The sequence below is a fragment of the Vanacampus margaritifer genome, chromosome 13 (genome assembly GCF_051991255.1).
Source record: "Vanacampus margaritifer isolate UIUO_Vmar chromosome 13, RoL_Vmar_1.0, whole genome shotgun sequence".
In the NCBI taxonomy this organism is placed as follows: domain Eukaryota; kingdom Metazoa; phylum Chordata; class Actinopteri; order Syngnathiformes; family Syngnathidae; genus Vanacampus; species Vanacampus margaritifer.
The window spans coordinates 814,322-840,000 of NC_135444.1; the positions used below are offsets into that span (position 1 = coordinate 814,322).

Sequence of the window (25,679 nt, forward strand, 5' to 3'; positions counted from 1 at the left end):
ACAGTAAAGAAAAAAACAACAGAATAGAAAGACATAAAATTAAAATTAAATAAGAAGCGCAGCAATAAGTAGAAGACTTCCCAGAATTCAGAATACATACAAGAATACATCCTTGCTCCAAAAATACAAAATAAGAAACGGAAATTTTTGACATTATCTAAATAAATATGATAAATAAACAAATTCCAACACTTCGGGATACCCTCCAACCGCCTGTTTTAGCTAAAGAAATTACAAAGTTTTCTCCGGCAACAACAAAGAAACTCTCAAAAATATATAAGTTACTTTTGTATACAGATAAAATGTATTACCCATCTCGAAATGGGAGACAGACTTGTCTATAGCTCCAGAATTTGACTTTTGGACTAAAGTTTGTGAAAATGTATTTAAAATGACAAAACACACAAATTTACAACTTATCCAATATAAAATTATTCATAGAACATATATTACTCAATATATGATGAAGAAAATGGGACTCTCAGACTCCGACATTTGTCTCCAGCGTTTACGAAACACTGCAGACACTTATTTTCATGCTTTATGTTATGCACTCTGGTTTTGTATTTCTGGACTAAAGTCTTAGAAAAACTTTTCACTATTTGGACTGTAGGATACCTTTATCTCTAAACTTGTGTTTGTTAGGTGACCTAACAAAAACTGACTTACCACGTAAACAATTTCAATCTACGGTTGTAGCCCTTACTATTGCTAAAAAAACAATTCTTGTTAACTGGAAAAATAAACAAACTGTGAATATCGACCAATACTGTAGTCTAACCTCCTCATACTGTAAATCACATGGCGACACACGGCGACCATCTTGACCAATTAATTAGGTACGCCGAGGATTCTGGCCAGTTGATATAGGTACGACAAGGATTCTCGCCCCGTCGCGGCAGCCACTTAACCATTTGAGTACTACTAAAATTACTACAACTACAAGTACGACTACTACTACTACTACTACTACAACTACTACAAGTCCTACCTACTGCTACTATTGCTACAAGTACTACATGGGGCTTTCCACCTTGCAAGAGTCAGCAGTCCTCAAATTTTCGCTGACATTTTTCTAATTATTATTATTATTTACCATCAATATAAGATAGATGGTAAATAATGTTATGTACTTTTGATTAGTGATTTGTCCTTGTCTACAATGTTGTTGTTTTTTATTATTGTTTAAGAGAACAAACGACCTTGCAAAATGTACCATGATTAGCATTACATTTTCAACCTCTAATGCACATTAGAAGTTAATGTTCTTTTTTTTCTTTCTTTCCTGTCTGTCCAGAAAATGCTGTTGGACATGACACAAGAGTGTCTTCTCGCATAGCTGGAAAAAGTAGACTGCATTGAAAACAGCACAAAAATAATTAAATTTGCCGGAGCACTCACTTATTACAGAGTGTCCAATAAGATGGGACTCAAGGCAAAAAATTATTGAGAGGGAGCAAGGCTTTGTCTCAGGTTATGTCTGAAGACAAGAAAACACGCCACCTGGTCCCAACTTGGCAGGACACAAATGTCCTTAAGTCAATAAATGCCCTTGGTCCTCTTCAGGAGTTCACAGATGCCCTGTCCGGTGAACACTACGTAAGTGTGTTGTACCTGAAGCCACTGCGCCACACTCTTGAGCACACTAATCTTGCCAAGGAAATCAAGTCAAGAGTTCTTGGCTACAATGAAAATAAATACAGTGACCCATCTATACAGGAGCTTCTGGACATTAGTTTGTTCCTTGATCCTGGATTCAAGGCTACATAAGTGCAGAGATGGTCCTGTATATGAAAGACTGACGACGGAAATGGAAATACTGTCACGAACGGTAACTTGTACGGTTTCTTTAAATAAATACAAAATGCCATATCAGTTTAAGTTATATTTGTATTACACCGATTGGCTTTTTTTTTTTTTTTACGTAGTAATTACATCAAAACTTGACTTAAAAACTTTTACAGCTTTTTTCGCCGTGTTTTGCAGGGAAAACGGGCTTGTGTCAGCGCTACAGATGTTATGCCCCAGGCCATCCGCATCAAACACAAAAAAGGGAAAGCAGTCACTGAGCAGCTTCTTCAAGAGTAAGGCTGTCCCTCCACCTTCCTCAACTATGGAGTTGGAGGATGCCATTAAAGCTGAAGTGGACAACTACCTGATGACTTCTACTATTGATGGAGAGGAAGATCTACTGGCCTGGTGGAAAATGCCACCTTTCCATGGCTGTGCAAAGTGGCTCGTAAATTATTGTGCATACCAGGCACCAGTTCAAAGAGATTTTTTAGTGCTAGTGGCAATGTCTAATGTCACATGTCTGTGGTCTAAAACCATGAAAGGTGAACATGCTGGGACAAAAAAATCTGTTAAGTGTGATGGAGAGAGGTCAGGGAAGTAAGTATTTTTGAGTGATTTTGAGATTTTATTTGTTATGCAGTTCTGCACTTCACCCTGACTTGAGTTGTCAGCCTTTGTTTTAAAAAGTTATTTATTATGTTCAGTGAAAATGTTCTAAGGTTTACAAAATAGATGTGCATTTTTTGGTTGATGCTGCTTTGCCATAAATGAATGTCTCACCATATTTTCAGAAGGGCAGACAGAGGTAGTGTTATTTTATGTTTTTAGTTTTATTATATTTTCCTTTTCAGACTTTGACCTACTGTACCTAGACTATTGGGCAACATCCCTTTTTCCTTTACTGACATTGCTTAATTTAGTTTTTCTGATTAGTGAGTCAGTGACCACCTACTTAACATCATTTTTGAAAAGGTGTATTTAAATTAATAACTCAACAAAATTGAGGATTTTTTTGCACTATTCATTCAAGTAAATTACTTAATTTGTAATAACTGCCATTGGCCAAGGACAATAAATACATTTTTAAGCAATTCTTCCCTTTCATTTTCATCTTTGTATTAGGATAACAGAATTTGTCATCTTTTAAGCATGATGTAATTTTCTGTCATGTTTGCGAATGTGTAAATCTTGCGCCGAAGTGTGTTTTTTTGGGGGGGTATCGGGAAAAAATAAAATAAAATAAAATAAAAATCGAAATTGCAATATCTGTCAGAAAAATCACAATTCAATGTTTTCTTAATATCGTTTAGCCCTACGCCATTGTTATTTACGTCGCAACGCATTCCGTGCGTAGTGACGTAGAATGGCGGCAGGCTCTCTGCCGAGCAATCTGAAATGCCTATAAAGAAAGCAAGTTAAGCCTCGTAGCGTTCCTAAAGAAACAACACGCGTTAGGGAGAGTCACCCTCCCCCACGCCGTGCTCTCGTCATTCACCAGACGCATTCAAGAGTTTTGAACGTCCCTTTAGGAACGCTACGGATGCTTACCTTACTTTCTTTATAGGCGTTTCACATTGTTCGGCAGAGAGCCAGCCGCCATTCTTCGTCACTACGCAGTGAAAGCGATGTAAATAACAATGGCGGCGTACGTCCAAATAAAGTTTCTACAAAATGTATTAACCTGGAAATTATTTTTGAAAAATGATTCTCATAGTTATGTTAGTAACAACCCAGTAAATAATATAGAGCAAAATTGTCATTACAGTCGGTGTTCCTTTAAAATGGAGAGATTGATGAAAAAAGGCTTTGATTTTATGTGAACATTAGTTTGCTCAACGCAAAGAGGCCAGCTCTTCTTGCAAAACCACCAAACCATGTTTCCCTTGGGAACACCAAAGCTTCACAGCCTGCCTAGCATTATGTTCAGTCAAGTCTGGACCATCAACGTTACTTTGGATCAGGTCGTCCAATGCAGTGTTTCCCAAGCATGGGTATGTGAGGACATTACAGGGGGTATATGGAAACTCAGCTAACTGATGAATATAAAATGAAGCTGCTATTCTATGACCGAGTATTTCTTGTTCAGTGTTTTGTTTAACGCTATAAATATAGCGGTCAAAGTTAAAGCGGTTAATGCATTAAGTAATCACAAAAAATGTTAGCATTAATCATGTATTAGTCTTGTATTAACGCAGTCATACTTATTGCGCTGGTAGCGAGCTTTAATTGGTGTCTTTTTTGCCTTAAACAAACATGCACAATAAGATTTTCTGCCATAAAGCTAAATAAACAGCATGCTCTTTGAAGTTAATTGCCTTCAATTAACACGTGCACGGGGGAAGGAAGTAGTAATAGTAGTAGGAGGGAAGAATGGTGGGTGGGGATTAGGGTGAGAGTTTGCATTGCCCTTGTTTTTGGCTAGCCCAACTTACTGCCGGTAATGCGGACAAAACTGACACCAGTCGTAAAGGGACAAAAAGCCCGTATCAGGGGGCTCGGTACTGCGTACTCCCCACAGGACTCCCTAAGGGACATGGTCAAACGCCTTCTCCAAGTCCACAAAACACATGAAGACTGATTGGGCAAACTCCCATTCAACCTTGAGGATCCTGCCAAGGGTGTGGAGCTAATCCACTCGTCCACTGTTCCACTGTCGGAACGAAAACCATACTTCTCCTCCTGAATCCGAGATTCGATTGACCGACTGACCCTCCTCTCCAGCACTCCTGAATAGACCTGACTAAGGAGGTCGAGGAGTGTGATCCCTCTATAGTTGGAACACGCCCTCCGGTCCCCGTTCTTAAAAAGTAGGACCACCACCCCAGTCTGTCAATCCAGAGGCACTGTCCCTGAGGTCCATGCGATGTTGTAGAGTCGTGTCAACCACGACAGCCGAGCCCCACAACATCCAGAGCCTTGAGGAACTCTGGGCAGATCTCATCCATTACCGGGGCCCTGTCATCGAGGAGCTTTCCAACCACCTCAGTGACTTCGTCCCCAGAGATAGGAGAGCCCACCTCCGAGTCCCCTGACTCTGCTTCCTCAAAGGAAGACGTGTCGGTGAAATTAAGGAGGTCTTCGAAGTATTCTCCCCACCAACTCATCAGGTCAGCAGCACCCCATCTCCAACATACACAGTGTTAATGGTGCACTGCTTTCCTCTCCTGAGACGCCGGATGGTGGACCAGAATTTCTTCGAAGCCGTCCGGAAGTCATTTTCTATGGCCTCACCGAACTCCTCCCATGTCCGAGTATTTGCCTGAGCGACCGCCGAAGCTGCGTTACGCTTGGCCAGCCGATACCTGTCAGCTGCCTCCGGAGTCCCACAGGCCAAAAAGGCTCGATAGGACTCATTCAGCTTGACGGCATCCCTTACTCCTGGTCTCCAACAGCGGGTTTGAGGATTGCCGCCGCAACAGGCACCGACCACCTTACAGCCACAGCTCCAATCAGCCGCCTCAACAATGGAGGCGCGGAATATGGCCCGTTCAAACTCAATGTCCCCCGCCTCCTTAGGTACAAGGGAGAACTTCTGCCGGAGGTGGACACTGAAACTCTTTCTGATGGGATTCCGCCAGACGTTCCCAGCATACCCTCACAAAACGTTTGGGTCTGCCAAGTCTTCCCCCACCATCAGAGCCAACACACCACGAGGTGCCGATCAGTTGACAGTTCCGCCCTTCTCTTAACCCGAGTGTCCAAGACATGCGGCCGCAAATCCGATGACACGACTACAAAGTCAATCATCAAACTGCGGCCTAGGGTGTCCTGGTGCCAAGTGTACATATGTGCGAACATAGTGTTTGTTATGGACAGTCTGTAACAAGCACAGAAGTCCACTAACAAAACACAGCTCGGGTTCTGATGGGGGGGCCATTCCTCCCAATCACTCCACTCCAGGTCTTACTGTCATTGCCCACGTAAGCGTTGAAGTCCCCCAGCAGAATGAGGGAGTCTTCAGAGGGAGCGCTCTCCAGCACACCCTCCAAGGACTCCAAAAAGGGTGGGTACTCTAAACTGCTGTTTGGTGCATATGCACAAACAACAGTCAGGACACGTCCCCACCCCCCACCCGAAGGCGGAGGGAGGCTACCCTCTCACGGTGGTGCCAGAGCCCAAGCTGTGTGTCCAAGCTGCGAGTCCGACTGTCTAGTCGGAACTTCTCGGCCTCACACACCAGCTCGGGCTCCTTCCCCGCCAGAGAGGTGACATTCCATGTCCCAAGAGCCAGCTTCTGTAGCCAAGTATGGGCCCGCCAAGGTCCCTCCCCTTGGCTGCCGCCGATCCCATTACGCACCCGACTCCTTTGGCCCCTCCTATCGGTCGTGAGCCCATGGGAAGGGGGACCCACGTTGCATCTTCGAGCTGAGCCCGGCCAGGCCCCATGGGTGTAGGCCCGGCCACCAAGCGCTCGCCAATGAGCCCCGCCTCCAGGCCTGGCTCCAGAGGGAGGCCCCGGTGACCCGCGTCCGGGCAGATAAAACAACAGTCCATTTATTTCACCCGTCATAGCGGTCTTTTGACAGAGGACCTGTTTGCCATGGGTGACCATGCCAGGGGCAAAAAGCCCCAGACAACATAGCTCCTAGGATCATTGGGACACACAAACCCCTCCACCACGGTAAGGTGCCGGCTCACGGATAATTATAATTCATAAAGGGTAATGTTTATCTCGTTATTACTCCTTCTACATGATGTGTGAATAAGCTCAGCTCATGCCCCAAGTAGCCTTAGTCATCTCTTCATTCAAGTTGTAAACACCACCACACTGGATTACAAATGAAACGAACAAGATGTGCTTTAATTGCATATTTCCACCTTTACTTTGAGGGGATTTACATAACGATCAACATTTGCCTCCCAGGCAACGACATCGCAAGTCGAAAAGTGTCCGGGCGTACGCGCTCGTATGGTGATTGAGGCCTACTAGCGTTGGTTAGCTGTATTCTCTGCTATCATCGATTATCCTCAGACCTCGGGTTAAACCAAACTCCTGTTTGAAACAAAATACCTCAGTCATTAACAAAGATTTCCAACGTCCTTTTCATGTACCACAAATCTTGTGTTGGATTAATAAAAACTTGGCAGCGATGGCTCAGGACGCTAAACGCTATTAGCACCGTAGCGTCATGAAACGCTCTACCTGCCTCGCTGCAATATGATAGGCCGCAGCGTCGTGTGAGATTATGACGCACATGAGGTGCCGCCGTAACCATGGACAGCGCCATAATAGATTAGCGCTCATAAAGGAAGGGGAAAAAAATAGTTGAATGAAAGGACCAAACGGAACGGGGACATCAAAATTACCCAATAGAAATGCACTGTACTACATTGGCGCTAAAACACACAATGTTTAAAGGGCAGAATGTTAGCGTGGAGGAGCAGTTTGGACTGTGTAGCACTTCCACCGCTTCAATGCTTTGATGAACGCACTCGGTTAGCCAGCTCTCCAAGATGTGTCCATGGCACTCTCAAACCCTGTGAGAGCCAAGAGTGGAATGGACACCGTCTTGTCAGTTGGAGTGACCCCAAGCCACTTGATTTTATTCAGCAATTCCAGAAAATAGCTCGTAACAGTTGTGCTCTTTCTTGGCTCACAGCAGAGCTGCTCTCTTTTCAGGCTTACAGTAAGGCAACGTCAGTTTATAATGCGCATCCAAAAACCTAACAAAATAAAAGCCTTCAACGTCATTCAAACGAGTCCCTATAACACAATTCAGCAGGAATAAATTAAATAACAATGCATATATTTTTGAGAACTGGCCTCAAATTGTAATTTACAGTTTTTAAAATGTGCAGAATTTCTCAAGTTACTTAACTCTTTGACTGCCAAGCATTTTCAGAAAAGAGAACATGTGGGTGCCAGCTGATTTAAGCATTTTGACTGATCTTTCAAGGTCCACAGAAAATTTTGTGTTTGGACTCTGGAAACACAGATACCACCAAATGAAAGATTGAACTCTCATCTTTCATCGGAAAAAAAAAAGTTTGTTTCTACCTTATTCAGTTTTTCAGTAAACAACAAAAGAAAATAGGTTAGTTTCACCCAAATGCTCTGTTTTGGACCAAAATACGGAGAAATCAAGCTTTTTGTGAAACAATGTTATTTCATGCACTCTAGTGAATTTAACACCTTTTTTTTTTCCATGAATGATGCCACAAACACCTAAACAGTGCTTTACTTCTGTAAAACACTACCACCAACAATGAAAAAGTGTTTTTTGATAGCAAAATACATTTTTTACATTCAACAGTGTAACAATTTGACAAAACAATTTGGCAAACTACTACTATTTACAATTGTGTGGATGTTTCAACTACACAGTTTTTCTTTTTGTGTGGTATATTGTGTAACACTCCGCTGCGTGCAAGGGGACGCAGCAGGATTTGCACCACAGATTAGTTTCACTGCGATTGCCCCTTTGCGTGCAGACCCTACACTTTTTCTTGCCGGCCTTTTTTTCCGGGGAGTAGCAGGTATATACTGCAGTGTGTGTTTGGCCATGTTGTCATCAAGTCTACTCTCAGGATCATGATACGGTGACCTGTTGTTATGTCTGGCTTCCTCATGTCCTTCAGTTCCTATACCGGTTGGTAAGAGATGTTCTGATCCATCTTATCCACTCCATGATGGCATCGTAGTCCAGAACCAGTGTCTTCTCCGTGATCAGACTGTACCCACTCCTCCGATGAATATGCATTGGACTCGGGGTACTCTTCATCGTCCAATTGAACGTCCGCCTGTGCAGAAGTGTTCGGTTGTGCACCACATTTTCCGGCGTTAGCATCGCTAGCCGGTGAGGCTTTACGACGTGATCGAAGCCGCCGCGTCAACGTTTCCAACTTCGGCGTCAACCTCGGAGTCACCATCATCATCATCAATGTGCTCTTTAGCATTGGTCGATGCTTTTCGTCTTCGAAAAAAATGCTCAAGCGTGAGCTACTTGCAACCGGTCGCCATTTTCGCTTCTTCAGCCATTCTTCCCTCAACACTCTAGCTCCGCCTCACGTCTTCTACTGACTCCTACCCGATCTTGTCCAAAGAGTCATCACTGCCATCTAGTGCCCATAAATAGTCATTATACTAACTCGATCTGCTTGATACTTTCAGCACAGCTGGCCAAGGCTTTCCTCCACCCGTTTCCCCCCAAAAAAACGTTAGTAGTTAACGTCTTTTAACGTTTTTGGCGGCACTCATTTGGATTTTACTAAACGTTATTAAACGTTTTTGGCGGTCAAAGAGTTAATGTTTTATCACAACTAAAACAGTCATGTTTGGTGAAAAGTCAAACACTGCATACCAGCAAACAAAAACTTCACCCTAGAGTGAATCATGATGATGAGAATGTTATGTTCTGGGCTGATTTTTCATCCACAAGACCTTGACTTCACATAGTCCAGGGAATCATGAATTCAGAGGAATAATGTGAAATCCTGGATCATAGCCTGAAGTCGTCCTTTGTGAAGTTACAGCCTGGTAGACGGTGGATCATGCAACATGACAATAATCCAAAGCATTCCAGCAATAAAACCAAGGAATGGCGGAAGAACAACAAGATTCATGTTCTGGACGTGCCCAATGAAAATTCTGACTTATCAAAATACTGAGGCAGGACCTGAATTGGGCAGTTTATAGCTGGGTTTACATGGAGACTTTTTAGTCATTCTGATTGAAATCATTCCGAATGAAGATCTCTGGTCACCTGTTTACATGTGACGTGATCCATTCCGATCTGCCGTTTGAATGCTCTCCCGTTTAATCAGATCAGCCCCGTGGCAGCCGCGGGACACACGAATATTGATCACGTGTTTTATAAACATAGAGTTCATTCGTCATTTAGCACAGTAGTTGTGATAGTGTTAACACTTTTACTGAAGCAACATCTTGATAAAAAAGTTTCAAGTACTTAAAAACAAGTTCTCCCCTCGCAAACAAGCTCTGGGGAGACGACATTCCGAATGAAGTGTATACATGACGCTCGTTCAAATTGATGAAAGGAAAAATAAATATATATATATATATATATATATATATATATATATATATATATATATATATATATATATATATATAGGGATTCGGGTTCGAATTTCCTGCCCTCTGTCAGTGGATGTGAAGGGAGGGATTGTGCACATCCATTTTTCAGCCAAATGTGGCAATTCAATTTCCTATATAGAGGAGCTCTAACTTCATCCATGAGGTGGGTGGGTCAGGGACAAAAAATTTGCCCCAAACAACAACCTCTGGGACTCATTTGAGGACCGATGCCAAAATTTTATGTGCACTCCTGTCTTTTATTACGGTTCATATTAACAACAACAACAAAATAATTCAAATATATACACATATATTCATAAAAAGTTAGGGATATTTGGCTTTCAGGTGAAATTTCAGACAAGCCTAAAATACATTCAAGCCTTTACAGGTGAACTTAATGTGACCTTCTCTAAGCTTTTGAATGCACATGTCCAAATGTTAAATGTTTCAGTACTTTTTGCACAAGTTGCTGTTCTCTGACAAGGATCTTAATGGAAAAATTCACAAACGACAATACTCAACATCATTATCAACATCATCAAGGAACGGCTGTTGGAGACTGGTGTACCGCAAATGGAATGGCCTGCACTTTCTCCAGACCTGAATCCTATTGAAAACCTGTGGGATCAGCTGAGTGGCCGTGTAGAGGCTGGAAACTCTGCACCCAAGAACCTCAATGACCTGAGGGCTGCCCTTCAAGAAAAGAGGGATGCCATGCCTCAGCTGACAACGAGTGGACTTGTGAACAGCATGAGACGTCGTCGTTGAGCTATAATTGATGCTCAAGGGCACATGACCAGTTGTTGAGACGTTGAAATTTTTTGTTGTGGTGTACCCACCACTGTTGTTAACGTTTATTTAAATGAATTGCTTGAGATGAGGTTAGGTCAATTTGAAGAAATTTCCTGTTTTTTTAAATAAAGGGATGGAAATTTTACTTCTATCCAATTAGCAATTAATCAAAAAAAATTTGACAGATTAATCAGTAATTGAACAAATACAGTAAACTTACCTTTTCATAATGGTACATAGACTCTCCAGCTCGAGCATCCATTTGAATGCTTCCCCAAAACCACTACAAAAGAAAAACATGTCAATTGTGTAAAACAAGTCATCCGAATGAAAATAAATGATGACAACTAATACAAAGGTTACATCAGTGTAGATCAATAGAGGGGAGCCCGTCCAGGGCAGCTACGTACATAACATTTGGTGTTTGATATTATTTATTTAATTAACGTTTATTTATGCAGTATTGTTAATTACTTATTTATTCCTTGGTGAGCCGATCTACAAGCTGGCTCTAGGTATGTAGCATGTCACCTTTCTGGCAGGAAAAAAGCCTGAGCTGTTGAGTGAGGTTGGACTCTTTCGCTCTGGCGTTGCCCACGGTGAGATGTCAAGCAGGTGTGGGCAGATTGACTGTCCCCTGGCTCAGTGCCTACACAATAAATTCTGTATTTGACTATTTAGAGTGGGACCAAATAGACTCAGTTTTAGAGTAATATTTACACTTGGAAGTGAGTAAAACAAAGAATTGGGATAAAAAGTCACTCAAGGGTTGAGGAACAAACTCACAACCTTCAGCTTGCGAGACTGCCACATTACCACCTGAGCTATGCCCCTCCTACTGTGTCGTTACAGCCAAGAGGAGACCAAACACATTGTTTTTGGTCTCGGAGTTACAAATATTCCAGCTGACACGAGCAATATGGTGATATTCGTACGACACGAGGATCCGGTACATAGAACAAAAAATTCCCGGATACAAATATAACAGATAGACTTCCTTAATATCCGTGCTAGAGGAAAGCCGGCTTACTTTCCCCTCTCCGCACACGGACAGTAATTAATTATCTCTTAATTGGTCCTTAATTTTCTGCAGCCGCAACACTCTAGACAAGGCAGAGCTTGGTTCATGTTGTGTCAATCTCTCACACTGGCCTCCTAAGTTAATTTTTATTTAGCTGGTAAAAGCACTACAAGTGCACAGCTGAACACACTACGAATCAATACAGTATGTTAGATCTCCCCCCGACCCTCCCCACTGCATTAAAAAAAAAAGCATGTTCTAAATAGTTCCCTTACTATTGTGATTAAAAAAATAAAGTGACTCTCAATTCACTGCTCTGTAAATATTTTTTTATACACATACATTTTTTTTTTTCAATTTCATACAAAAAAAATACATTAATGTATTGATGAAAGCCCCTCCCATTTTGTTAGCCCTACCCTCGGTTAAACCCCGCCCATTTCCAGTTTATGCCACGCCCACTACGAATACAGATTCAGATCATTTAGATGGTGGAAAGGATACAGAAAGTGTTGTACTCACTCAACCCTACTAAATATTACTCTAAAACTGAGTCTATTTGGTCCAATCAAAATAGAGTCAAGTTTACTGTACAGAATTTAGGGGAACTAAAAAAATAATAATAATTGATTCGGCAATATATTGCGATATTACAGCGAGCAATTATCGTATTAATTCAATATGCAGCCAAATCAATGTTTAAACATAAATTTTTGATGGGAAATAAAAAATAAAAATAAAAAACGTCTTACTTAGGGTTCACACTTAAGGCATGGTAGAATGTTATATTCATGTAACATTAAGCAATTTAATATTTTAATTTAATAATCTAATATCTCAACAAGAAGCAGATTGTAACCTGTTTGTTACATACAGTGGCTCACAGTCATAAGCCTGAAGTACATTTTCATACAAATCTTACAGTGTACATGTACAGGTTTACTGATTAGTATTTTCTAAATTAGAGTTGTTGTTTTTTGTACAATAATCGTTTTATAGATTTGCATCGGAATTAATCTGTATCGAATCAAATCGTGACCTATGAATCGTGATACAGATCAAAAAGGTACTAGGCAATTCACACCCCTAGAATTTACTGTGTATACATTGGGGTTCACTCCAGAAGGATGAGAGGGTAGCCTGCCTCCGTCTTCGGGGATGGACGTTTTTTGATTATGCACCAAGCAGCACTCACGAGTCCTTGCACGGGGTGCTGGAGAGCGCTCGCACTGAGAACTCCCTTGTTTTTCTGGGGGACTTCAATGCTCACATGGGCAATGACAGAAGTGGGAGTAAGTCATTGTTTTGCAAGTCACAAGTAAGTCTCAAATCTTTGCCATCAAGTCCCGAGTCAAGTCCCAAGTCAAGACTGACAAGTCCCGAGTCAAGACTGACAAGTCTCAAGCGATTCACAAGTCCTACACTTTGAGTTTCAAGTTATTTTGAGTCATTTTAACAACACTGTAGATTATATTATTTCTGGTGACCATGCATCAAAGTAAGGGAGTGAGTGAACCCAGTGTGGTGACAGATTGCCGTGTTTGCAATGAGTTACCAGTGAGTTTACAGTCTCATTGACTACGCAGCTAGCAACGATAGTTAGCCGATAAACAATTGACATTAGCTTATTTACCATTCTTTGTGCAACTTCAGATGTTGAACGATGTTTGAAGTTGTTGCCTCTCCGTCAGTGATCTAATCTTGGACATACTGCAATTCATTTTTCGTTGACAACCTCATAGTTTTTGTACCCAAACAACTAGTGGTGACAGATCACAAAAGTCACGGATCAGATTATTTCTAAAAATAAATAAAATAAAATTAGATAAATAGAACTTTGTCTTTAATTCATTTTATAGAATGCTTTTGCCCATTAAATTTAAAAAATATATATATAAACTCGAAATGTCTTATATGGTCGTTAGGATTTAGGAACACAACTTTAAGTGCAATATAAGGCAAGATACATAATTATTTTATACATGGTCCATGTATAAAATAAGCTATCCTGCCTTACGTTATATTGCACTTGAAATTAATAATGAAAAAAAGATCTAAATGCAATTTAAGGCATATTCTCTTCGTTTAAAAAGGGAGATTGGATTAAAAAGTAGCATAGGTCCACAATATTGAAAACAATAAGAAAAGCAAGTGAGTCAAGCAACAGCTGTCAAATTACTGTTGGTAGCAGAAACCCAATGCTAACGCTAACAGATAGCTACTAGCCACGAACGCCGGAGACTTGTACCGTATCGTGCAATGACGGCGTAATTAACTTTTTTTAACTTTGTTTCGCGCCCTAAATTAGCAATTTAATACACTTACGGGGTGGCATTATGATAATGGTGGTAGAAAATATGTAATTTCAATAAAAATTTCGATAATGCAAGCCAAAATGTCAAAGGGATGTAGTCAAGCTTACATTTACGCCACCATGCAGGCAGACTTCAAAGTAAAATCCGCAAAGGTTGTTGCATTAGTGTCAATGTATTATTTGGTCAGCATTATTTTGAAGTTTGCCTTTGCGTTGGCGGCATGGGTTTGCGCGTTTGCAACTTTCCTGACTGACTGTCTGAATGACGGCACTGTCAGCCCAGCTCGCACACATACACACACACACGCACACAGAGGAACTTACTAGAGTCGTTAACATACATTTTTGTCTTTGTTTTGGTGGAAGAAGCAAGTATTTTCAAGTCAAAGGGCTCAAGTCCGAGTGAAGTCACAAGTCATTGTTGGTAAAAGTCCAAATTGAGTTGCAAGTCTTAACATTTTGTCAAGTCGAGTCTAAAGTCGTCAAATTCATGACTCGAGTCCACACCTCTGGGCAATGACACCTGCAAGGACATGATCGAGAGGAATGACACCCCCGCAAGACACCATCCACCCCTTACCCAATCCTAAATAGCCAAAATAATAGACATCTACCTCTTGTTTGACCACAAGGACTTTCTTGGAGGAACAATATGGAAGCTCCTTCATCATATTCTCATCCACCACCATGTGTGTACATCTTTCATTTCCAACCTCCAGATATCTGCCACCTATATCCAGAGAACAAACAACATTACACCAGGTTTATTAATGTACATCTAAACATAACTAATGGGCATAGATTCATTTTCTAAATCTAGATTAATCTCACTCTAATTCTGGAGTTAAAATGCTCCATTTGAATTTTGACAAAGGCAGTACATGTTACCAAAATAATAACTTTTGCTGATAAGTGTTTTCAGGGATGTGATTTGACCAAAGTGAAATTATCTGAAAATTTAGCCGGGGGTCTGGGGGCCGCTGGCACCCAGCTAGGTCCAGGGGTGTGTGGGAGCAGAAAGGAATTACACATCTCCCCCATCTTTTCTAAGATAATATGTTTATATCATAGACATCCTTGCTTCAAAAATACAAAATAAAAAACATAATTTTTTTACATTATCTGCAAGTTAAAAGTATGATAAAGAAACAAATTCCAACACTTCTGCGTACGCTCCAATCGCCTGTTTTAGCTAAAGATATTACCAAGCTTTCTCCGACAACAACAAAAAAACTCTCAAAAATATATAAGTTACTTATGTATACTGATAAAATGTCTTTACCCATCTCGAAATGGGAGACAGACTTATCTATAGCTCCGGAATTTGACTTTTGGATTCAAATTTGTGAAAACGTATTTGAAATGAAAAAACACACAAATTTACAACTTATCCATTATAAAATTATTCATAGAACATACATTACACAATATATGATGAAGAAAATGGGACTCTCAGACTCCGACATTTGTCTCCAGTGTTTACAAAAAACTACAGACACTTATTTTCATGCTTTATGGGTATGCACTCCAGTTATGTATTTCTGGACTAAACTTTTCGCTATCTTGGACTGTAGGATACATTTATCTCCAAACTTGTGTTTGCTTGGTGACCTAACAACAACTGACTTACCACATAAACAATTTCAATCTACACTTGTAGCCTTTACTATCGCGAAAAAAACAATTCTTGTTAACTGGAAAAATAAACAAACTCTGAATATCGACCAATGGTCAAACCTCCTAATAAATCACATTTTAATGGAAAAAATATCTGCCTCGAATAAAAACCAAATATCAAAATTTATAGAAACATGGTCTACGTATATAGAATCTTTTTTGGTGGCCACCTGCCCCTGCTGGTCGCTCCTCTTAGCTCACTGCACTAGTTTTGCACAATACACATTGTTAATAGACACATAGGGCACATAACACACACTTTTGGGGTGGGTGGAGGGGTGGGGGTGGGGGTGGTTCTGGGATAGGGTGGAGACAGACCGCAGTATTAAGCAGTGCTGCGGTCCCCCATCTGTATCCCCGCCGCGCCACCGCTGGGGGTGGGGGGGTGTTTAGGGGTTTCGGGGCCTGGGGACGGCTGGGGCTGGGTTGTGGGGGGTTGGATGGGGAGCAGGGGTGGATGGGGTGAGCGGGGGCTGTGGGCCGGTGGGGTGCCTGGCAGGCCTGCCGTGCTCTGTCCTGCTGCGTTGGATTGGGGGCGCGGGCCGTGTTGGGGTGGGGGGCGTTCCTGGCTCCTGGGTTGGCTCTCCGGCCGGTGGCCCCCGCGGGGGTTGGTTCTTGACGCTGCCGTGGCCTGGGGGTCCCTGGGGGGTTGTGCTTACTCTGTCCTGGCTCCCCTCTTTGGTGGAGGTTTTCATGCATGCCAGATCCACCACACGAGCATCTATCGAAATTCAAACACAATCTGCTTCTTCCTCAGGTTGTTGAATCGGTGGAAGCTGATGTCTGTGGATTTCACGCTGCTTCATCTATCCTTCCTTCCTTTCCTCAGTCTCTCCTTTGGTCTCTTGAGGTCTCCCTAATTTGTTGGAATTTAAATGTTTCTGGGGTTGGTGAAAGACTCTGGTTGGTAACCCGGTGGGTAGTAGGTAATGTCTGGTCGGTGCTGGATTTCACTTTCCTTTCTTTTCTTTGATCCTTCCTCGGGTCTCCTGACAACCTCACGACACTAGCTGGATTCTGAAGTATTCGGTTTAGGTGAACGGTATGGGATTTTTAATAGGTTTTAGGTGAACTAATGAGTACACACTCACACGCACTCACATGCACGCACACATGCGCACACACATACACACGCACATGCACATACGCACATTCAAAATAAAAAGTATTTAAAAATACAAATAAAAAGAGAGAGCAATGATGATGACATGTCGAATCGGTACTATTACTGAATGCTGAATACTGAGCTCTCTCAAGAAAAGAAAAGGAAAAAAAATGTAGTCACTAACGTAATCCAATCACCACACTATTTAAATAATGTAACTTTGACAGTAACAGTGTACCCCAACTGTTAACAGGGGATAGAGACCAGGCCGGACCGCAAATAATGAAAATCCATGACTAATAGGGCACCCATTTAAATGCATAGATAGACAGATAGATAAGACATAATCATAATAATAATAATGCATCAAATTTATTTAGCGCTTTTCTAGACACTCAAAGACACTTTACAATGGAATGGATACATTATTCATGCACTCAAACATTCGCACTGGGGTGGCGGTGAGCTAATTAATTTAACTAATGTGATTACTAAGTTAACACATAAATAATGTTGAAGAGTTCAAATTTCATGAACAAATAATTGTATCATGACCAAATGAAAAGTAACTCATATTAGAACATACCACAAATGTCTTTGTTATAGCAGAAGATGTTATCTGTCGGAGTCATGTGCATACACAATTAACTACTAAATCACTGGCCATGCAGAAACATGAAATTCATTCAAAGTTCTGAAATTTATATTTTCTGTCACATTCTAGATAAATTATAACATCACTTAATATCACAAATATTGTTTTCTATTTTCTACTCATTAAAACATTCAACATATTTACAGGAATGACCACAGCACTTTTTTAAGCCTTTTGGTTTCAATGAGATTTTTAATAGAGCAGATTTCCAACCTTTTTTTTTTTCAGCAACAAATTTAGTAGACTTCAGTGCATCCACAAGAGAATGATTATCAGTAACAGATTATTGGTACAGGTTGCTCAGTACTACAAGCATAGAGATCAGAGAATAATGTTGACAGGAAAATTGCATTGTTAATTCCCTCAGACATTGATAGTGTTTCACCTGCAAGTGTACTCCTGACAATTTTCTTGATTTTCTTTGACTGCCGAGAAATAGGAGAAAACTGTCAGTTTTTCACAAATCAAAACAGTTAAGTGGCCACCTACCTCCATCTGAGAGATTTGCAAACGATGCATATGTAAATGTAACCAACTTCAGGCTATCATCTTTTCCAAGGTGTTGAAAATTCAACTCAATTGTCTTAGTTTTGATTTTAACAACTCTATTTGCTTCATGAATGGTCTGTATGGTAGCACATTTGAGATTTGATACCAGATTTCTGGCATCAAACATTGCATCAGGTGTGCTTTGTCTAGCAACCCATAAAAAAAGCCCTATCTTTGATCTGAGCTGATCCCTCTCTTCCTCAGTAATAGGGGAAGCTTGCTCAGCTGCACGTGACAATGTGAGAGGTATAGGCTGTAAGTGTGCAATGTATGTGTCTTGATGTATTTTCACTCTTTTGTCAGAAGTTACAAAATCTACACCGACAAAAGAAAAACTGTCATGAGCTTCACGCCCAATGCTGAACCTTGCTTTGAGATGTGCCGTGACTGTCATTTCAAACATTTGAGACCCATCCCAAATGAAATTATCAACATGCAGGGCTTAAAGTAAAAAAAAAAAATCCTGAGCCTGAACTTTTTCCGGGGAGCGGTGGTGCAGAGTCCAAAGTGCCGATTTGTTGTTTGACCAACATCAAGCTATTGATTACTATTCGATTTATCGCCGTGGATGGACTGGGCATTTGGGAAACTCATGAAATTCCCGATGGCCAGTCCTCCCCAAGTGTCAGGTCATCTCTTTCATTATCCATTTATATTATGTATAGTAACAGTATAGCACTGCGGGTTGTAGTCCCCTCTCGTGCTGCAGCTATTGAATATTTTGGTATTCAAATATCCTACAGAAAATTCTATTGAATAATCAGGTATTTGGATAAAAATTATATTTTCGCATGGTGAAAGAACAATTATAAATACAGAAGACAATAAAAATATATTTCCTCTCACTAATGATCGACCAACTTTCATTTCAAGATCATAAACTTTTTTTTCATCTTTTTTTACTAAAATTTAAATTGTGCTTAGCAGCACATTATTTTCCTCTCTAGAAAGTTTGGGAGATTTTAGATAAATCTCTCCCCGTGGATTTTGGAATGACATTCCGTTAAATATTATGTAACCTCCCTCTCTACCCACTCTTAAAACACATCTTTGTTCTTTGGCGTTCTCGGCTTGAGACTCATCATTGTTTCAATGTTTTATGGTGCCTGCTGTATTTTGCTATAAATTTATTTATTTACCTACTTGTGTTATTTTATTGACTTATTAATTTAACCACTTAAGATAATTATTAATTTGATTAATTAATTAATTTAATTTTAATTTATTTAGTGTTATTTTTGTTCTACCTGTCTTTGTTTCATGACTGATTTTTACTCCGTATTAGCATTACATTTCTGCTCACTGTCCACAATGCTTACACAGTAACGTCCAGAACGAGTAAAATCCAGTTTGACAGGCTGCTTGAACATTACTGCACTGTCACGCTCCATGTTGAAAATTGTACCTGCTCTTTTTAGGGATGTCTTGCAGAGCAGTGGGATGTCAACAGGTACAACTTCAGCTTCTATGTTACACTTTGTGTGCCAAATTTTAGCCGGTATCTTCACACTTTTCACTGAGTAGACCACTTTTCCATTGCCAAATTTAAATGGCCTGCAACTTTGTTTTTCAGTCTCTCTCATAGTATTAGCACTTTTCTTTCCTAATACTGTACTGTAGTGTTCAAGCCACTGTTGTCCGCACAATGTCCTAGTGCAAGCAGTGTCTATTATTGCTGAGCCAAAACATTCTGTCATGAATATCTTTGCATCTGTTGGTAGTTACTTGGTAAACAAAGTAACATTACACTCTTCAACTTCCGTTTCACGATCCTCCGTTATTTTTACACTCTCGTCTTTGTGTGGACAGTCTTTATCCCAGAGAAACTTACTTTGGCATACTGCACATTTTGATTGCCATCCATACTTGTCAAGTGGATTTGTACCATTTTGTGGAGTTTTCTGTCGAGGGGACCTTTGCGAGGCTTTGTTATTTTTCCGTTGCTGCTCCGTAGCATATACCGTTTCCTGGCTGATTCCTTCCGTTACAGCACTCACGTTTCCACAAAATATCCTCTTCAGCACTGACTTCATGTTAGCAAAGTTTAAGTCACTACACGCTGCTAAAGTAGCTGCCTGTCTGTCATTTCCAAACATGCTGTGTCCAACAGCTTAAAAGCTAAAACAGCATCTTGTAACTACTCCATGTTGTATTTCCACATTCATGAATATCGTTGTTCAAACTCAATTATATAGTCCGCCATGGACATATTCACGTCTTTCATAATCCGGTCAAAACTGGAGTAAGCCTCATATATTCTGTCCTTTTCTTCTTTTAGGAACAACCCATCAAGTTCCGCAAATAGAGTGTTCATTCCCGTGTCATCATTTAGTTTGTCCACTGGAATTTCCATCGCTGTTTCTCGCGCCCTACCTGATAGCGCCAAAGCCCCGCGAGGGCTTGCTTTTTCTTCTCCAAGTCGGTGACTCTTGTCCAAATTCCGACCTAATTTTTCCAGCTTTCGTAGGGTTTACCTTCTTCAAATGGTGGCGGAACTCTGTATTTGCAAACCATCCTCTGCTACCAATGTTACCTGGAATAAAAACTAAATTTTTGTTTCAAGTTCAGACCACTTTATTCCTTTGTACTCTGCTCCCACCACGTTACAACCACCACCCAACACTAGCTCTCTCTCAAGAGCCCACTTGACATAAAAGAAGTAGCACTGCCCCTTAGCGGTGTGGCATGTGAAGGTTATTAAATTGAATAACAAGATAGGCACAGCTGGATAGATGAGCGCGGATAGGTGGTGAGCTGTTCAGATATATAGATTATTTATTCTGCCCATGAGGGAAGTAGTAGTAGCCATCATAACGTGTGAAATTGGGAAAAAGCGGACAAATAACGCTTATTAAGGCAACATTTACAGATTCACACCCAAATCAGTGTTTCCCACACCATGTTAATACTTGGGGGGCACCCAAGTAAATTGGCCACCACCCAAGTGAAATAAAAATAAATATTAAAAAGTGTCGCAAGCAGATATACTGCATATAACATTAGTTCGCCGTCACTCACACACTTGTGGATCATGAGGTTAGAGGAGACACAAGTAGCAGGGCTGAGAATACCCAGCAAACACCCTCCATTAGAGTCCACCCACCTAAGTAGATTTCAAATCTGTGCGGAACACTGCAAATAACCTTGCCTTCATCTCTCACAAAGACACACGAACCCCAATTATGACCTAATTACGCTACGACGATGACAATGCATAGCGTTACATCAACCGCAAAACAAACTTTAATCCCAGTCGCAAGTTTTGCCGTTTTTATCGTTAATATGGTGTTTAAATAGTACATCGGTGCATGATTTGTAAGAAAGGTGGAACTCTTACACATGTTAGCGTGTAGCGGGTTAGCAACTAGCTCCTCCATAGCAGGACGCCGCAGCACGCAGCGCCGACAGTTCAAACTTTTTCATTTTCTCCAGTGAGCAAGTTCCAAAGAGTAAATAGAGATCACCACTTCCTCTAACCCCTCCTGCATTCAAATTGGCCGTGTAGTGTGTGGAGGACTCAACTCTCGTCATGTCCCGTCCACCCTGCACTCTTTATCAAGGGACAGACAGTTTGGCCAACTTCTCCTAATATAGCCTGCTGCTTCTCCACAGAGAAGTTACACACAGCATGGAATTTAAGACCTCACCCAGATATTAAAATTCAATACTTTTACAAGAATGTTTAAGGTGGTATTTCCAAATTAATAAATCTAATGCTTTTAAGAATATGAAGCCCCTGTGATAGCAATGTCAGTTTAGTGATGGGACCATAAACAACAAACGTAAATTCCCCATGACGACTTGTTTATGGGATGCACACCCATCTCATTTTCAAAATGACGGAGAACTTTAACCAGTGATGTGATTTGACCAAAGTGAAATTATCTGAAAATTTAGCCGGGGGTCTGGGGGTCTTCGCCCCCCGGAGCTCATGGGTTTTCCGTGTTTTTAAGTACTTTCAATGTACTCACATGACAAAGAAATAGACAAAACAACAGCATAAATTTTCAATGTATATTGAACCATCCCATATAAAATGGCAGTTTTAGTCAACTCAAAATCAGTCACATTCAAAAACATTGGACTGCCTTTGCTTTTAAAAACTATCACTGAGAATATCATCATATCTAACTAATGTGATTACTAAGTTAACACATAAATAATGTTGAAGAGTTCAAATTTCATGAACAAATAATTGTATCATGACCAAATGAAAAGTAACTCATATTAGAACATACCACAAATGTCTTTGTTATAGCAGAAGATGTTATCTGTCGGAGTCATGTGCATACACAATTAACTACTAAATCACTGGCCATGCAGAAACATGAAATTCATTCAAAGTTCTGAAATTTATATTTTCTGTCACATTCTAGATGAATTATAACATCACTTAATATCACAAATATTGGTTTCTATTTTCTACTCATTAAAACATTCAACATATTTACAGGAATATACAAGTGTTCATTCTTGAGCACAATCCATTCACATGACACAAACACTACTTCCTCCTAGACTTCATTGCTTTGGAATGGGTCTTTCTAGCCTGCTTCTGTGCAGCCTTGATGGTTCTTCTTGCGGCAGCCTTGCTCATTTGGGTGTCCTGTTTCACAGCAAGTTCTGTTCGTTTTGCAGACAACATAGCTGCTTCTGCATCCTTCTCTTCCCTGTACCTTTTGGAGGATGTCCTCAGATTTAGGCACAGTTTGGACTGCACAGCATCCATCAGAATGTCTTTCCTGCCACAGAGGTGGTCTTTCTTGCTCTTAGGGCATATTTCACAGTCTGGATAGAACTGTATGTGGCTATGTCCATTCTGCATGCTTTGGGGTTCAGGACATCACCCATGACACTGAAAGCCCCCTCTACTTGCGGCCCATGGAAGCAACTCATGAGAGCCTTCACCATCTTGGCCAAGGTTGGGTATCTTCCAACAGCACAGACTTGAGCCCACCAACGATCCAGTGCAATTGCCTTCCCCTCTGAGTCCAAAGGTGTTGGCAACTCACTGTCCAACTGGTATTCTCTCACCTCGAGATCATAGTTTCCCAGCTCTGACTCATCAAGGACATTGGTGACCAACGATGACAGCTTCTTCAGTTGGTTTAAAGTTGAGCTGTGTCCTCTGGCAAGTGGGTCAATGGCAGAGGCTGCTTTCAGAAGCTTGCTGTTCATGGGCAACTTTTTCTGAAGGTACAGTCCACATGCCAGATATGCTGCCTTGGCTTTGGTTTTGAACTTGAACACAACTGACGACTTGTTGGAAGAATCCATCAATTTGCTGGTGACACCACCATAGAAAATATCCTTTTCTCTGAGTTGGTTGGCTTTGTTGTTCAGCTCAATTTCTGTCAGTTTACAGCCTTGAAGGGACTCTGGCTTCAGGAAACAGGACAAGAACTTCTTGAAGAAGGCCACTTGCTTGTCGTTCAGCTTGTGGATCATTGGTGTATTCGTCTCTTTCACGTGTTTTTTGCTCTTTGCGTGACTTTCAAGAGCTTTGAAAACTCTCCCACCATAGTCAATGGTATCATGGCACCAAATGCAAAGCGCTTTCCCGGCACGATCGATCTTCCGAATAAAGTCACTGAACAAATTCGTCACAGTCTTCTTTCCAACATTTGTAGATATATCCTTCTCTAACCAGTCCCATCGAAACTTGTTTTTTACGATCTTGTCAATTTCCTTAACTCGTGGAGCATCTTTGCGTTCGATCACGGACATCTTTCTTTAAACACCCGGCAAAAACGTGTGAGAAATGAACAATGGCATACTCCTATACCTTTATAACAAGCGTGTTTATTGGTCAACACGGAGACTTCAGCCAATCGCAAGATCCGTTTCATTTCAGTTATGGAAACACTAAAATGGAATGCTGTAGAGACGAAATCTGAAATTTTAAATTTTTATTTTTGGAGATAATAAAAGCGGAATTCCGCGAATTAGCGGAAAAATCACATCCCTGTTTAACCCATGAGCTAAAGACAATCAAAATTATCTTACAGTTTTAGGTTTTGACATAAACTCAAATAATCTCCAAACACTAGCATTTGATAATGGAATTGTGTAATATATATATATATATATAAATAAAACTTGTGTTCTTTGTTGAAAACTGACTCTAAAAAAAACACATTTCACCCCAAAACACTGACCATGTCTCACAGTCCTTTCTTCCATATTTGTTTTCTCTTCATCTGAAAACCCCCAAAAACTGAGGATGCAGTCTTGGAATGGCCGAACTTTGAATTCAGTTCGAAAACCCTCCACTCCTGCATGGAATGACCTGATTTTGTGGAAAATGAAGAGGACAAGTTTACTTGTTATTCTCCCTAATGAGTAGGTTTGTTTTTAAAATTGAAACTTAAAACACAGTTCTCATAACATTACTAAAATACATACTAAATAATACACATGACAGACACTAACAAAAATAATTAAATGAAACTTTAAAATGTTCAGCTCGTCCCTACGACAAATTTGTATATTAAATATGAAAATGAAACTGAAAAAGTAATGATTATGGACTTACTCGTCATTTCTTCTCTCCCATGCTTTGTATATCCATGACGCAGTGAGTATGGGAATTCCCATAGACACGGCCACCTAAAACAAATTAACATATCTCATTCACTCCCAGTCATTTTCACTGAAGCAAACCCCTTTGCTCCCGGCTGTATTACTGGCTTTTGACTGATTGTGCAAGATCCACAGAATATTGTGTTCTATTGCTATGAAAACATGGAACCTACCAAAAGAAGGATTACTTTCATCAGGAAAAAAACTTGTTTCTTTTTTGCAGGCATTAGCATTGGAATATAGCTAAGTTTCATCATTATTCACAAACCTGTTGAAATCACTGGGAAAAAGAACTTTTTGCAACATGGCCTTGGGTGATCTCTTGTATTCTGCTGCCACCTGCTGGCCTTTTTTTTTCTTTTTAAAAAATAAATAAAAATAAATAATTGGAAATGAGTTGAACAGTTTAAAACTGGAACGATTGGAATTAATCAAGAAATGTCGTAATTAACCATAATCTGTTGTTTTTTTCTTTACTGGAAACTGCAGCTGGACGGAGTCCAGGAAAAAGTTCCCCACGGGGAAAATAAAAGTATATCGTATCGTATCGTATAATCAAAGTAGACTTCCTTAATGTCGCTTTAAGAAACATGCACATTCACGCACACACATTTGACTTTAACTTGTTGGACACATCACGCACACACAACTAAATTGTATGAAGAAGCGCACACCTCGAACAAAAGGCTCTCACGACTTGTTGTTCTCATTTTTTCTATCGGATGAAAAATGACCATGTATGCTAAAATGGCTGCTATAAAATAAACTGCAACAATTTCAGACCATGTTACGGAAATACTTTTATCTGAATTTGACCAGTCAGATGCAAACTTAAATGTGCATCACCATCCAATAGTTGAAGATTATCTAGGGTAAATACAATTAAAGAATACATTGTGCTTGCTTCTTTCACTGAATGAAATCAAATTATGTAATTAGATAATAATTCCATGTCATTTATTTAAGTACATCATGGTAAATATCACAATAATCAATATCGCTATAGTCAACAAATATACCTCATATCGCTGTTCTAAACCCATGGACTCACATATTCATGGTAGCGTGGTCCACTATACTCGCAGTAAAATCTTTTCAAGAGAAAATAAAACAAAGATTAGCATGTACAAACCCTGTATTTCGCTCCATGAG

At 40.5% G+C, this 25,679-nt stretch overlaps 1 protein-coding gene across 4 annotated transcripts in view; it reads right to left on the reverse strand.

Moving 5' to 3' along the window:
* Nucleotides 1–25,679, reverse strand: part of ect2 (epithelial cell transforming 2) — a 191,101-nt gene that overhangs the window by 109,539 nt on the left and 55,883 nt on the right. For 3 of the 4 annotated variants that reach the window (XM_077584340.1, XM_077584339.1, XM_077584338.1), the window contains exons 7-12: nucleotides 25,660–25,679; nucleotides 24,481–24,554; nucleotides 24,104–24,234; nucleotides 14,574–14,689; nucleotides 10,845–10,907; nucleotides 10,355–10,525 (exon numbers count right to left, since the gene is read on the reverse strand). The exon at nucleotides 25,660–25,679 is cut by the window's right edge and continues 88 nt beyond it. In XM_077584340.1, the coding sequence (XP_077440466.1) occupies nucleotides 10,355–10,525; nucleotides 10,845–10,907; nucleotides 14,574–14,689; nucleotides 24,104–24,234; nucleotides 24,481–24,554; nucleotides 25,660–25,679 (575 nt within the window). The remainder of the gene's footprint in view (nucleotides 1–10,354; nucleotides 10,526–10,844; nucleotides 10,908–14,573; nucleotides 14,690–24,103; nucleotides 24,235–24,480; nucleotides 24,555–25,659) is intronic. The other variant, XM_077584341.1, reaches the window with a different exon arrangement.